The sequence below is a fragment of the Ochotona princeps genome, chromosome 19 (assembly GCF_030435755.1).
Source record: "Ochotona princeps isolate mOchPri1 chromosome 19, mOchPri1.hap1, whole genome shotgun sequence".
NCBI lineage: Eukaryota > Metazoa > Chordata > Mammalia > Lagomorpha > Ochotonidae > Ochotona > Ochotona princeps.
In genome coordinates, this window is record NC_080850.1 from 23,691,545 (window position 1) to 23,704,488 (window position 12,944).

The 12,944-nt window shown below is 45.1% G+C and overlaps 1 protein-coding gene across 8 annotated transcripts in view; it reads right to left on the reverse strand.

The window, feature by feature from the left end:
* Positions 1 to 12,944, reverse strand: part of ARHGEF37 (Rho guanine nucleotide exchange factor 37) — a 68,080-nt gene that overhangs the window by 17,353 nt on the left and 37,783 nt on the right. For all 8 annotated transcript variants that reach the window (XM_058677645.1, XM_058677646.1, XM_058677643.1 and 5 more), the window contains 2 exons: positions 11,187 to 11,307; positions 5,880 to 6,027 (listed from right to left, as the gene is read on the reverse strand). In XM_058677645.1, the coding sequence (XP_058533628.1) occupies positions 5,880 to 6,027; positions 11,187 to 11,307 (269 nt within the window). The remainder of the gene's footprint in view (positions 1 to 5,879; positions 6,028 to 11,186; positions 11,308 to 12,944) is intronic.

Genomic DNA, 12,944 nt, shown 5'->3' on the forward strand with positions numbered 1-12,944 from the left:
AAAGAAAGAAAGAAAGAAAGAAAGAAAGAAAGAAAGAGAGAAAGAGAGAGAGAAGGAAGAGAGAGAAGGAAGAACAAGAAAGACAAGAAGAAAGACATACCCAGAGCCAGGTGGGGTGTGAAGAAGGCCTCTCCACATTCTCCTAGTGGGTATGTCAATCACCAAGATCTCCTGGGAGAGAGTTGGCAATGTGAGAAATGTGCAAATCCTTTGCTCTATCAGACCCCCATCCACAAAAGTTATTTGGCAATCGTATTGTGATCACAAAAAGTTGCAAACAGTCATTAGTAGAACTAGGGTTAAATAAAGCACAGTCTGAGCTGTCCCAGAAAGGAATTCCACACAACCCTTAATAAGACAATGGCAGGGCCTGGCATGGTAGCCTAGTGGCTAAAGTCCTTGCCTTGCATGGGCCAGGATCCCATATGGGCGCTGGTTTACATCCCAGCGGCCCGCTTCCCATCCAGCTCCCTGCTTGTGGCCTGGGAAAACAGTCAGCCTAGAGTCTTGGGACCCTGCATCCGTGTGGCAGACCCTGAAGAAGCTCCTGGCTTCAGATAGGCTCAGCTCCGGCCATCGCGGTCACTTAGGGAGTGAACCATCAGATGGTCCTTTCTCTTTGTCTCTCCTTCCCTCTGTATATCTGACTTTCCAATAAAAATAAATACATTTTAAAAATATATAAAAATAAAAAATAATAATGGTAGAACTATTCCCACTGCTGTGAAGATAGCCCTGACCATGATTATGTAGAAAAGTAAGTTCTAGAACAACATGTAGAATAGGATCCCCTTAGACAATTTTATCTGTTGTCTGACAGATCAATCGGCCTGTCCTCCTGTAAATAAACGAAGAGAATACAGACGGGAATGTTAACTTAGGGGCAGGGACAGAGAACAGGAGACCACTGGGGGATGAACTTTCTTTTCTGTACTTGCATAATGTTTGAATCTTGTTTCCGGTAAGAACATTATTATTTAAATATTGCAAACAAACCTGATTAGCAAACAAAGGAAAACAAGGAATGTTATTTGCCTTCTTCAAACCCTGCTGCCTTGGGCATCATTCAGCAACTGCTAGTACTTAGTGCAGGGCCGATTCATCTCTGCCAGGTGGGCTCCGCCACCCTGCACATCATGGCATTCTGGCTTCCTACCTAAGACAGAGCTTGCTGCAGGCGGCAAACGTAAGTTGTGGATCCTCTTGGCTTTTGGGTGGGAAGTTCTGCCTTGCAAGACTGCAAACACTGAACACCCCACCCTCTCACTCATTTAAACAAAGAGTGGAGGACAGCATGCATTTTAGAATCTCTAAGAGTCTACTGCAAGACTGAGAAGGAACCATTTACAGCCGTGAGACAATTCTAGCTGGCCACGCTCTGGGAGGTTGCCTGTCTGTGATCATAGGCACAGGGAAACCAAAAGATTGTTTCTCAAGGGGAGAGATCAGAAGTGATGCAGGCAGGGAAAAGGCCACTCCTGGAGTGGCCCTAGACCAGGCATTCTCACTGAGGGCATCTGGGAAATTTATAAGTTCCCAGGAGGCAGGATTGAGGGGACACTTAGCTACGGTGAGTGAAACTGCCACTTTGGATGCTCATATCCTATACCTGAGTGCTTGGGATTGAGTCCTGCCTCTGCCTTCAATTCAGCTTTCCGCTTAATGTGCCTGGAGGTGGAAAATCATGACTCGGGCCCGGCGGCGTGGCCTAGCGGCTAAAGTCCTCACCTTGAAAGCCCCGGGATCCCATATGGGCACCGGTTCTAATCCCGGCAGCTCCACTTCCCATCCAGCTCCCTGCTTGTGGTCTGGGAAAGCAGTTGAGGACGGCCCAAAGCTTTGGGACACTGCACCCTTATGGGAGACCTGGAAGAGGTTCCTGGTTCCTGGCATCGGATCGGCGCGCATCGGCCCGTTGCGGCTCACTTGGGGAGTGAATCATCGGATGGAAAATCTTCCTCTCTGTCTCTCCTCCTCTCTGTACATCTGGCTGTAATAAAATGAATAAATCTTTAAAAAAAAAAAAAGAAAATCATGACTCAAGTATTTGTGTTCCTGCCATTTATGTAGGAGACCCAGTTGGAGTTCTTAGACCTAGCTTTGGCTTTGGCCCAGTCCTAGTTGTTACTGCTAGTAAACCCATAGATGGAAGACTTCTCTCTCTGAGTCTGTCAAATAAATACATAAATAAATCCTTTAAAAATATCTACCAACTGTCATTTGTGTGCAATGAGTCTCTGCTCCAGAAGGTGTGACTATTACTCCCTCCCTACACATAAGGAAACAAGGTTGTGCAATGGGAAACAGCGGTCCCATGCCAAGGAAGGGGCAGAGTCAGATCTGCCACCACAGAGCCCGGCTCCAGAGTCCACGAGAAAGCCCAGGCTGGCCTGGCCAAGAGAGGCCAGAGGGCAAAGGATTGACACAAGCAGCCCAGGTGCCTACCAGGGCTCCTCTCTGGTGTCCCAACATGTCTGCCAGCTTCTCTTGAAAAACCAGAGGCTCTGGCCAGGGTAAACTCACATTCCTGCATGACAACTCTGAGGCAGGTGGTTTCCAAGACTAAAAGAGAATTGTGGTCACAATTCCTTCTCTCCGTGCTTTCCACGACCCTTTGAATGCCATTCTGAAGCTCCTACAACCAAAAAGCTAAATCTATTTCCCTACCTGTTGAGTCTGGGCTGGGCATATGACTTGAGTGACATTGTGCCAGTCCTCAGCCGAGACCTCCAAAAGCCTTACTATCTTGGGACCCTGTAACCACCGTGGGCAGAAGTCAGCCTGCTGGCAAACAGACCATGTAACCAGAGCCTGCTCAGTGTCTATTCCCAGATGCATAAAGAGGCCAGCCAAGGTCAGCAAGGCTGACTTGCAATAGGTTGCAGTTGCCTGAAGGTGCTCAGCCAGGACCCAAAAAAACATTTCCTAAGCCCTACTCCATAGCTAAAATGAAGAAGAGTGAGCTAAACAAATGTTCAAAGTCACTGTATCTGGGGTGGTCTGTTATTTAGGAAAAGCTTCCTGAAATAGCAGCCAAGGCTGCATGACAGCTACACTCTATGCAAGCATGTTGTCTCTGCATTACCACTTTTACTCACATGTATCACATTACTCCCTTTTATCTCACATTGGCACACTGCTTTTTTCACTTCTAAAACCTGTCTCACTCCTAGAAAAATGTATTTAGTGACACTTGCAAAAGCCTAAGTTTGTAAAACCCACAGAGGGGTGAACTGAAGGGGAAAGCACTGTAGCTCTATTAAAGTTAAGACTTGAGTGGGGACCAGGGTGTGGATCCTTGAAAATGTGGCTTTGGTAGAATGAAGACAGAAGACTGAGGAAGGGGGAGGAGAAGCGGTGGAGGGAAGAAGGCAGCAGACTCCACGGGATGATCTCATCTTCAAAGGTCTAAGTCCACGCTGTCTTTCTCTAGGGTATACAAAGGACATCTGAGTAAGACAAAGTAACACTGGCAATAGCACTCTCAGTTCTTCCTACACTGTTCTGGTCTCCAGAAAACAGCCTGCATCTACCTCCTTCAGTGTGTTCATTGGGAGAAATACAATCTTTTTAAAAATAAGCAGAACAGGGCCTGTCGGCGTAGCCTAGCAGCTAAAGTCCTCGCCTTGAACACCCCGGGATTCCATATGAGCGCTGGTTCTAATCCCGGCAGCTCCACTTCCCATCCAGCTCCCTGCTTGTGGCCTGGGAAAGCAGTCGAGGACGGTCCAAAGCCTTGGGACCCTGCACCCGCATGGGAGACCCGGAAGAGGTTCCTGGTTCCTGGCTTCGGATCGGCGCAGCACCAGCCATTGTGGTCACTTGGGGAGTGAATCATCGGACGGAAGATCTTCCTCTCTGTCTCTTCTCCTCTCTGTATATCTGACTTTGTAATAAGAATAAATAAATCTTTTAAAAAAAATAAGCAGAGGGCTCGGCAGCGTGGCCTGGTGGCTAAGATCCTCGCCTTGATCCCATATGGCCGCTGGTTCTAATCCCGGCGGCTCCACTTCCTCTCTGTCTCTCCTCCTCTCAGTATATCTGACTTTGTAATAAAAATGGAATAAATCTAAGAAAAAAAAAAAAAAAAAAAAATAAGCAGAACACTTCATAGGAAGAAACATTTAAATGATTCTGAAATACATTAAAGGTGATCAACTTAAACCACAGTCAGAGAAGCACAAAACGAAACCAGAGACCACTTTTCAGCCAGCCCAGGAGAACACTGCTACAGAACCAGGGGGGAACAGTCACCTTGCCATGCTGCTAATGACAATATGTATTCACTGAGATTTTATAGAGCGAATGTTCCTGGGTCTGTAGATGCACTAAGGTGGACTTTTGTCAACAATAGACCTTGGAAAGATTTTCTCAACCTTGCTGCAACAAAGCTGATGACGTCTCAGAACTATGAATATCACCAAAGTAACAATATCCTCAGAACATTCTTCCCTACATTGGGGTGTCTGAGGTGTCATCAAAGAACTGTCCTCCATCCCTGGATGCTGATGCAATTTGACAGCAATTAACAGTTAGCAGCCCTCTCCCTCCTCCTTTCATGAGGGTATGGGAGAAAAAAAAGCTGCAACATATGTCCCACCCACCAGCTTACATACCTGACCTTCCCCACCCTAATTGGAGGCCTACATGGGCATGCATTCCTCTCAATTATGTAAACAATACTAAAAAGGAAACAAAAATTTTAAAATAAATAAATAAACTGTGGCCCAGACAGCTGGTGGCAAGATAATAGAATCAGGTCAAGAGTCATGAATGTTTTATGTTGACAAAGAAACACATCTAAGATATATACATGTATGTAAATATATTTGAGTATGTATATATGTATGCATATTTATATAGTCAGCCCTCCATATCTGCAGGTTCTTGAGCCACAAACTCAAGCCCACAACTGATCAAAAATACTTGGGAACAAAATTTCAGAAAACCCCAACGAGCAAAATGTGAGTTATCCCCTTCAAAGTTATTTCCTAAACTATATAATATAACTAATTAGTATTAAGACTTTATTAAGCATTTTAAGCAATCTAGAGATGATATGAAACATAGAGTATGGTTTGGCATCGTGGTAGAACAGGTTAAGCCACTAATAACACTGGCATGCCATTAGAGCACAGATTAAGAGTCTGAGCTATTTCACTTCTGATCTAGAACCCCTAGGAAAGCAGTGGATGATGGTCTAAGTTCTTGGGCCCCTGCCACCTAAGCAGGAGACCCAGATGGAGTTTCAGGCTCCTACCTTGGCCTGGCCCGATCCTTTGGGAAATGAACCAGTAAACGGAAGATCTCTCTCCGTCTCCCACTACTGCCCCACTCTGTAACTCTGCCTTTCAAATGAACAAATCTTTAAAAATAAAAATGTAGAGGAGAAAGTGTATAAGTTATATGCAAATATTACATTTGCTTGCTGCCACTGTTGTTTACAACACATGGTTCCTTGCCTGCAGTGGTCATGAGCACTGTTCACCAAACACCAGAGGGACAAAGCTGGGATTGGTCCTGGCTAATGCAACACAAGAAGCAATGAGTACTATGTCTGGGCTAGAGCATTTATTAGCAGTGCTAAATCCCCAAGAGTTTCTTTGGGTGTTCTTTTTTCTTTACCACAATTCCTGACAATACCCTAGGTGAGGATGATGAAGAGAAGATCTCTAAGCCAACCCCCAGTGGTGCCCAAAGAAGCCACTGGGATTTGGGAGATGTCTGTGTCTGCAGCAGAGCCCTGCCTATTCTGATACAGGCAATGATACTGATACACACCTGACATAGTGTGAGTGGCACCGCACAGGGGCCGAGACTTCCCCCAAGCCCTGGGGTTAAAGGAGCAGAAGCCAGTGCTCCTAGCCCATTGTACTCACACCACTGCCTCAACGATGCTCTGGATTTCCCGTTGCAACTCTGGCTCTTTCTGGTACGTCTCCACCAACAGCAAGGCCTGATCATAGCTGACACAGTAGACCTTGTAGACTTGCTCAAACTCCTCTTGGAAATCCAGGAACAAGTTCCCTGATGACGAACAAGCAACAAGGCATAATCAACGGCATGTCTACACATTCTCTGGCTTGGAATGGGGAGGTAGGAAGTGAACCACTCAGCTCTGACTCCACATGAGACTGCTGAGCTATCCAATGCATCACCACAGCAAAAGCACCATCTTCCCAGGTGTCCGTCTTTTCTTGCTGTGAGGATTAAGGGATAGAATGCTGTAAAGCATAGGCTCGTACGCTATGAGTTTCCAAAATGCTTGGGACCACAAGTGTTTCAGACTTTCTGGGTTGGAGGATATTTGTATATCCACAGTGAGACATTGTGCAGAGGAAACCCAAGCAAACATCTTAAGTTCCTTTATGGCTCATATGCACCTTACACATGTAGCCTTACACATATAATGTTCCTTCATAAAAGAACATTTGTGTGGCTGCATTTCAACTGCCATTGCACACAGGTCAGGTGAGAGACTTTATCCACATGTGGCATCACTGTTGGCACATAAAACGTTTGGGATTTGGGGTTTTGGATTTTTGCATTAGAAATCTCAGCCTGTGCTTAATAGATCATATCCATAGTCACAATGATCCAATCCAGTTTCCCGTTAACACACATCCTAGGAGGCAGTGGATGATGACCCAAGAGTTTGGCTTCCTGATAACCGTGTGGGAGACCCAGATGGAGCTCCTTGTTCCTGGTTTCAGCCTGCCTCAGCCCCAGCTGTTATGATCATTTGGAGAATGAACAAGTAGATGAAGACTCTCTTTCTCCCTGCCTCTTCCCTTTCTCTCTGTCACTCTGTGTTTCAAACAAACAAAAAAGAAAAAAAAAATGGAAAATTGAATAAGTCGAATGCAAATACTACACTATTTTATATATCAGATTTGAGCATCTGTAGATTTTGGTATTCAAGGAGGTCAATCTCCATGGATACTAAGGAACAATCTGGAGTGATACCATGTCAGTTGGTAATAAGTACCCTGAACCAAAACTAAGCTGAAGAACTAGTCTAGGGCTGGTGTGTTGGCTCAAATGCCTAATCATCCTCCTCAAAGCACTGCATCACATATGGATGCTGGTTCACGTCCCAGCTGCTTCACTTCCTATCCAGTTCCCATCTTATTGCATGAGAAAGCAGAAGAGGACAGCCCAAAGCCTTGGAACCCTGTACCCCTATGGGAGACCTGGAAGAAGCTCCTGGCTCTTGACTCCTGATTTTGGACCAGTTCAGCTCCAGCCATTGTAGTCATTTGGGGAATAAACCAGTGGATGGAATATCTTTCTGTCTGTCCTTCTCTCTGTAAATCTGTAAATCAATAAAAAAAAAAAAATAAATCTAAAAAAAAAAAAAAAAAAAAAGAACTAGTGTAAGTACTTCAGCCCCTGCCACTCAGGTTCCTGGCTGCAGCTTGGCCCTTTTCCAGCCACTGTGGCCATTTGGGCAGTAAACCAGTCAATGTAAAATCTCTCTGTAACTCTGCCTTTCAAATAACAAATATTTTTTTTTAAAGAAAGAAACCAAGCCAAGCCACATGCATTCTCTGTGTGTTTTCAGCTAACCGCAAGGTACAAAGGGTGAAGACATGGTGCAACTTAATGCACTCCTCAAAGTTCTTGTGTTGGAAATCTGATTCCCAGTAACAGAGCTGAGAAACAGGTTCTTTAGATGTCATTATCATCATAATTGATTCATTACTGCAAGACTGAGTTTTCTATAAAAGAAAACCAGGGCCCTGCCAATGTGGCACAATGGATTAAGCTACCACTTATAATGTCAGCATCCTATATCAGAGTACTGGCTACTGGCTACTTCGACTTCTGGCTACTCAGCTCCCAGATAGTGTACCTGGGTAGGTAACAGAAAGCAGCCTAAGTACTTCTGTCTTGGCACAAATTGGGAAAACCATCATGGAGTTCCTGGCTCCTGGCATCCTCCTGGCCCACCCCCTGGCAATTGCAGCCATCTGGGAAGTGTACCTGTAGGTGGAAAATCCATATATCTGTCTCTCTTTCTGCACGTCTCCTGTCTCTTTTACTTGATATATAAATGCATTGCTAAAGAATAAAACAAAAATAAATTCAGTCCTCTCTTGCTCCCTTACTGGATGATGCCTTCGGCTGTGTTACAGCCCGGCAAGAGGTCCCTTGCCAGATGCAGGAGGCTTCTTGCCCTTGGGACTCCCATACTCCAGAGCGGTACGAAATGCATCACTATTCTTTATAAATGGCCCAATCTCAGCTACCCAATCCTGGCAGCACAAAATGCACTGAGATAGGAGGGCATTTTCTGAAGACTGTATAAAGACCAAGGCACAGGATCACAAGCTTAGAGGATGGGAAGTGAAATTTGGATTACTGAGAAACACAAACTCATTCTTAGCACAAGTACATCTACTGTAACAGTGGCAACATATTTGTACTTAAAAAACTTGCTGGGGGTTTATTTGGAATGCAGACGTAGGTTACCCTGCTTATAGCAGGAAACCAAACTGCAGTAGCACCTAGGGCAACTAACAGATATGTTAACAGTAGTGCTCACAATGTTGCACTGTGGGTGTGGGAGGAAGGCAGGAATTGACAAAGCAAGGACCTTGACAAAAAAAACAAAAACAAAAAACGCAGCAACAGGAGCCCAATCTTGGGTCTCAAACCCTTCGTCTTCAGCCCTGAAACTATATCAGTTTCACTTAAATAGCTGATAATCATTAACAGAAACAAACCAATCAAAGGTAGGGATAACTACAAGCACTTTAATCTTCTTTAATTTTTAAAAAAGATTTATTTATTTTTATTTGAAAAACAAATCAGATTTATGGAGGGAAGGAGAAACAGAGAGAAAGAGCTTCCATCCACTGGTTTACTCCCCAAATGTCCACAATAGGCAGAGTTTATCTGCTCCCAGGAGCCAGGAGTTTTTCCCAGGTCTCATGAGGATACAGGGTTCCAAGGCTTTGGGACATCCTCTACTGCTTTTCTGATACACAGGAGCTGGAAGAGAAGTACAGCAGCCGGGACACAAACTGGCACCTATATGGGATCCTGGTGTGAAGGTTTTAACCATTGAGCCATTGTACCGGGCCCTTGTTCTTTAATTTTTTAAAAAATATTTATTGATTGATTTGAGAAGCAGAACATCAAAGACAGGCGGAGTGATGACAGAGAGGGGGAGGGAGAGAAAGAGAGATTAATCTTCCATCTGCTGACTCACTCTCCAAATGACCACAAAAGCTAGGGAAAGGTCAGGCCACAGCCAGGAATCTAGAACTCCATCTGGATCTCCCACATGAGTGGCAGAGGCCCAACTACTTGGGCCATCTTCTGCTGCGTTACTAGGTGCGTGAGAAGAGAGCTGATTTGAAATGGAGTAGCCAGACTCGAACCAGCATTCCTATGGGATGCCAGATGCTGTCATTAGAAGCAGCAACGTCACCTACTGAACCACAATGTGGGCCCCTTGTTTTTTTAATTTTGGTTTTTGTTTGTAAGGATTTATTTTTAGTTGAAAGGCCAATTTTACAGAAATAAACGAGAGACAGAGTGAGATCTTCCATCTGCTGGGTCATTCCCCAAGTGGGTGTAATGGCCAGAACTGGGTCAGTCAGAAGGCAGGAGCTTCTTCAGGATTTTTCACACTGGTGCAGGGGTTCAAGGTGTTGAGCCATCTTCTGCAGCAGGGAGCTGGTTCGAAAGAAGCAGCCAGGATATGAACCCGCACCCATATGGGATGCCGGCTCTACAGTCAGAGAATTAGCTTGTACTGCACACCACAGCACCAATATCTATTCTTTAATTTTGTACTCAGCTATCATTCATTGGCAAAAATAACTCACTCTTATTGCTTCTTTAGTAACTGCAGCTTCCACTGCATCTGATACTCCATGGAAGTGCCTCAAATCCCTGGCCGAGGATCCTGGCTCCTGGAGGCCCCATAGCCTGCCCTCAACTCCTGGCTCTGCCACAAGCTGGATGACCTTCCACAGGTGACTTTCTCTCTCTGCGCCTCAGCTCCCTCAACTGACATCGGGATGACAACATCTACCATTGAGGGTTGACTTGTGGGTGAGATTAGATGAGTTACCATACATCAGTATGGCACCAAACAGTCAGTAAACATTCAGAAATTGGTCTTCTAAGTGTGTTGGCATGTTTGTTTTGTAATCCCATTACCAGCATCTTTGTCCAGCAAAGGGTAGAAGATTGGTGATGTGGAAGCCAGGGTGACTTGGCTACCATAGAACTGAGTGCTTTCACCTGCTCCTCCTCCCTGTCACTTGACAAAATCTGGTGCCAACTCACCCTCTTTCCCACCTCCACTAGGAAGCTCCTGACCACGGACATTCTGGCAGTAGAAAGCAAGGAGACGGGTATGAAACTCCTACCCCCTCCTCCTCTCTTTCTTCTCTGGTGACCGTAACAACTCCAGAATTCAGAAACTATCCTCGTCTCTCAACAGGCCCGTTGGGAAGCTCCCAACTTAACCACCTCCTCACTTTACAGAAGAGCTCCAAAAAACCATAAGGCAGACCATGTCTCTTTTCTGCTCAAAACTGTCCCTTAGCTTCTCATTGTATTTGGCCTACACAGCTGGGCAGGATCTGGTACTTTCTGGTTGTCTCTATCTTATCCCCTAGCAATCTCCCCTTACTAATTCCCCTGGAGCCCTTCAACCATTCCAGGCTTATCCCTGCATCAGGGCCTTTGCACAGCGATTCCCTTTCCTATTCCTCCTGATTTTCTAAGGTTAGGCCCCTTCCTAACCTTCAGCTCTCACTTCAAATGTTCTCTCCTTGGGAAGCAATCCCTCACATCCAGGAAGTTTTGCTTTCTTCAAGTTCTCTTTTTTACCAGTTTATCTGGATTATCTCATGGTGTTCATAACCACAGCACACAGGATGGTGATGGCACAAAAAACTGCAGGTAAGGCACCATGGAATGAATGAGCATGAAAGGAATCCATACAGCAGCTGTGCCAGTCAAGGAATCCTGTAGTTCTTCCTCTGTCTCTGGGTCACAGTCCCAGATTGAACTCAACATCATTTAGGGCCCTGCTGACTCCCAACAATTGTGTTTCAGGGACCCCTGGGTAGACCCGTTTAGCTTCATGTCCCATATCACTGGGTATTTTAGCGCTGATCACATGCTGAGCACCTCAGACAGTCCCTTGGTCACTCACTTACCTATTAAATACACTTGTTCTTCCTCAGAAGCCGACTCCTGCAGATGGTGAAGAAATCTGCCATTCACCTTGATGATATCATCCATATTTGAGAACAGCACATCCAGGTCTCCCTGCGGCAGCTGGAAGGGACAAAGAAGCCAGGGGAGGGGCTGGGCATTCCCTGCCATGACTGTATTTGTAAGCTTTGGAACATAGTATGGAACATTCTCTCCACTGGGGTCCCGTCACTCTGAGGATTGATTGTCCCCGGGGAATCTTTGCAAGCAGTTTGAAATGTCATACATTAAGTACTTTCATTACTCTATGAAACAAGGGAAAGAACTGGAGCACTTAGTGAGGGAGGGGGGCTAATTGGGGTTTTACCCAAGGTCTACTGCCAACTGTCATTTTTCTTTTCTCTGCCTCCCCTTTTGTCACATGAGTATGGGAATTTAGGCTCCTTTCAGCTCTGACACACACAGGGCTCACCACTATTAATCATCTCAGGTGCAAAACTCCAGAAATGTAATTGTTAAAAGCATGATGCAGAAAGTTCATATGTGTGTGTGTGCATAAATACACACACATGCTTGAACATGGAGGATGTGCTAAGTACACAATTAAGTGGAAATACTCCCTGGAGAAAAATATCTAGATTTTCTTTCTTTTTTTCTTTTTTAAAGATTTTATTTATTTTACTGGAAAGGCAGATCATATTTACACAGAAGAGGAGGAAAAGACCTTCCATCTGCTGATTCACTCCCTAAGTGGCCACAACTTCCAGAGCTGAACTGATCCAAAGCCAGGAGTCGGGAGTTTCTTCCTGGTCTCCCATGTGGTTTCAGGGTCCAAGGCTTTGGGCCATCTTGTATTGCTCTCTCAGACCACAAGCAAGAAGCTGGATGAGAAGTGGAGCATCCAGGACACGAACAAGTGCCCATATGGGATCCTGGCACTCACAGGGATGGAGGATTAGCCAACTGAGTCATCGAGTCAAGCCCTGTATTATTTACTTTTCAGAAGTTTAGTTATTGGGGCTGGCACACTGGCATGGCAGGCTAATGACCTGCAGCACCAGCATGCCATGTGGGTAACAGTTCAGCCCCAGCTGTTCCACTTGCAATCCAGCTTCCTCCTTATGGCCTGGGATATCTGTGAAGGATGGCCCAAAGACTTGGGCACCTGCACCCATGTGAGAGACCCAGAGGAAGCTCCAAGATTTCTGGTTTTAGATCGGCTCAGCTCCAGCTGTTGCAGTCATCTGGAGGGTGAACCAGCAGATGGAAGACCTCTTTATCTGTATTTCTTTCTCTCTCTGAAAAAAAATAATAAAATTAAAAATTTTAAAAATAAAAATCTGCCTTTCAAACAAAAATAAATAAATCTTTTAAAAAGCTTATATTTTTGAACAGCAAAGAGAGAGAGAGAGAGAATGTGTCATCTGTTGATTTACTCCTCAAATGCCTGCAACATCTGGTGCTGGGATATATCAAGCCAAATTAAGAGCCTATGGATCTCCCATGTGGGTAGCAGGGACCCAAGTACTTGAGCCATCATCTGCTACCTTCCTAGGTACATTAGCAAGAAGCTGGATAGAAAGCAGAAGTGGAACTTGATCCCAGATCCTCTTATACAGGAAAGTAAGAAAAATAAAAAATGTGAAAAATGAACCCCAGGACAGGCATTTCACCTAGCGGTTAAGTTGCTGGTTGAAAGGCCTACAATTCATATAGAAGCACCTGGATTTAATTCTCACCTTAGGTTCCTGCTCCAGTTT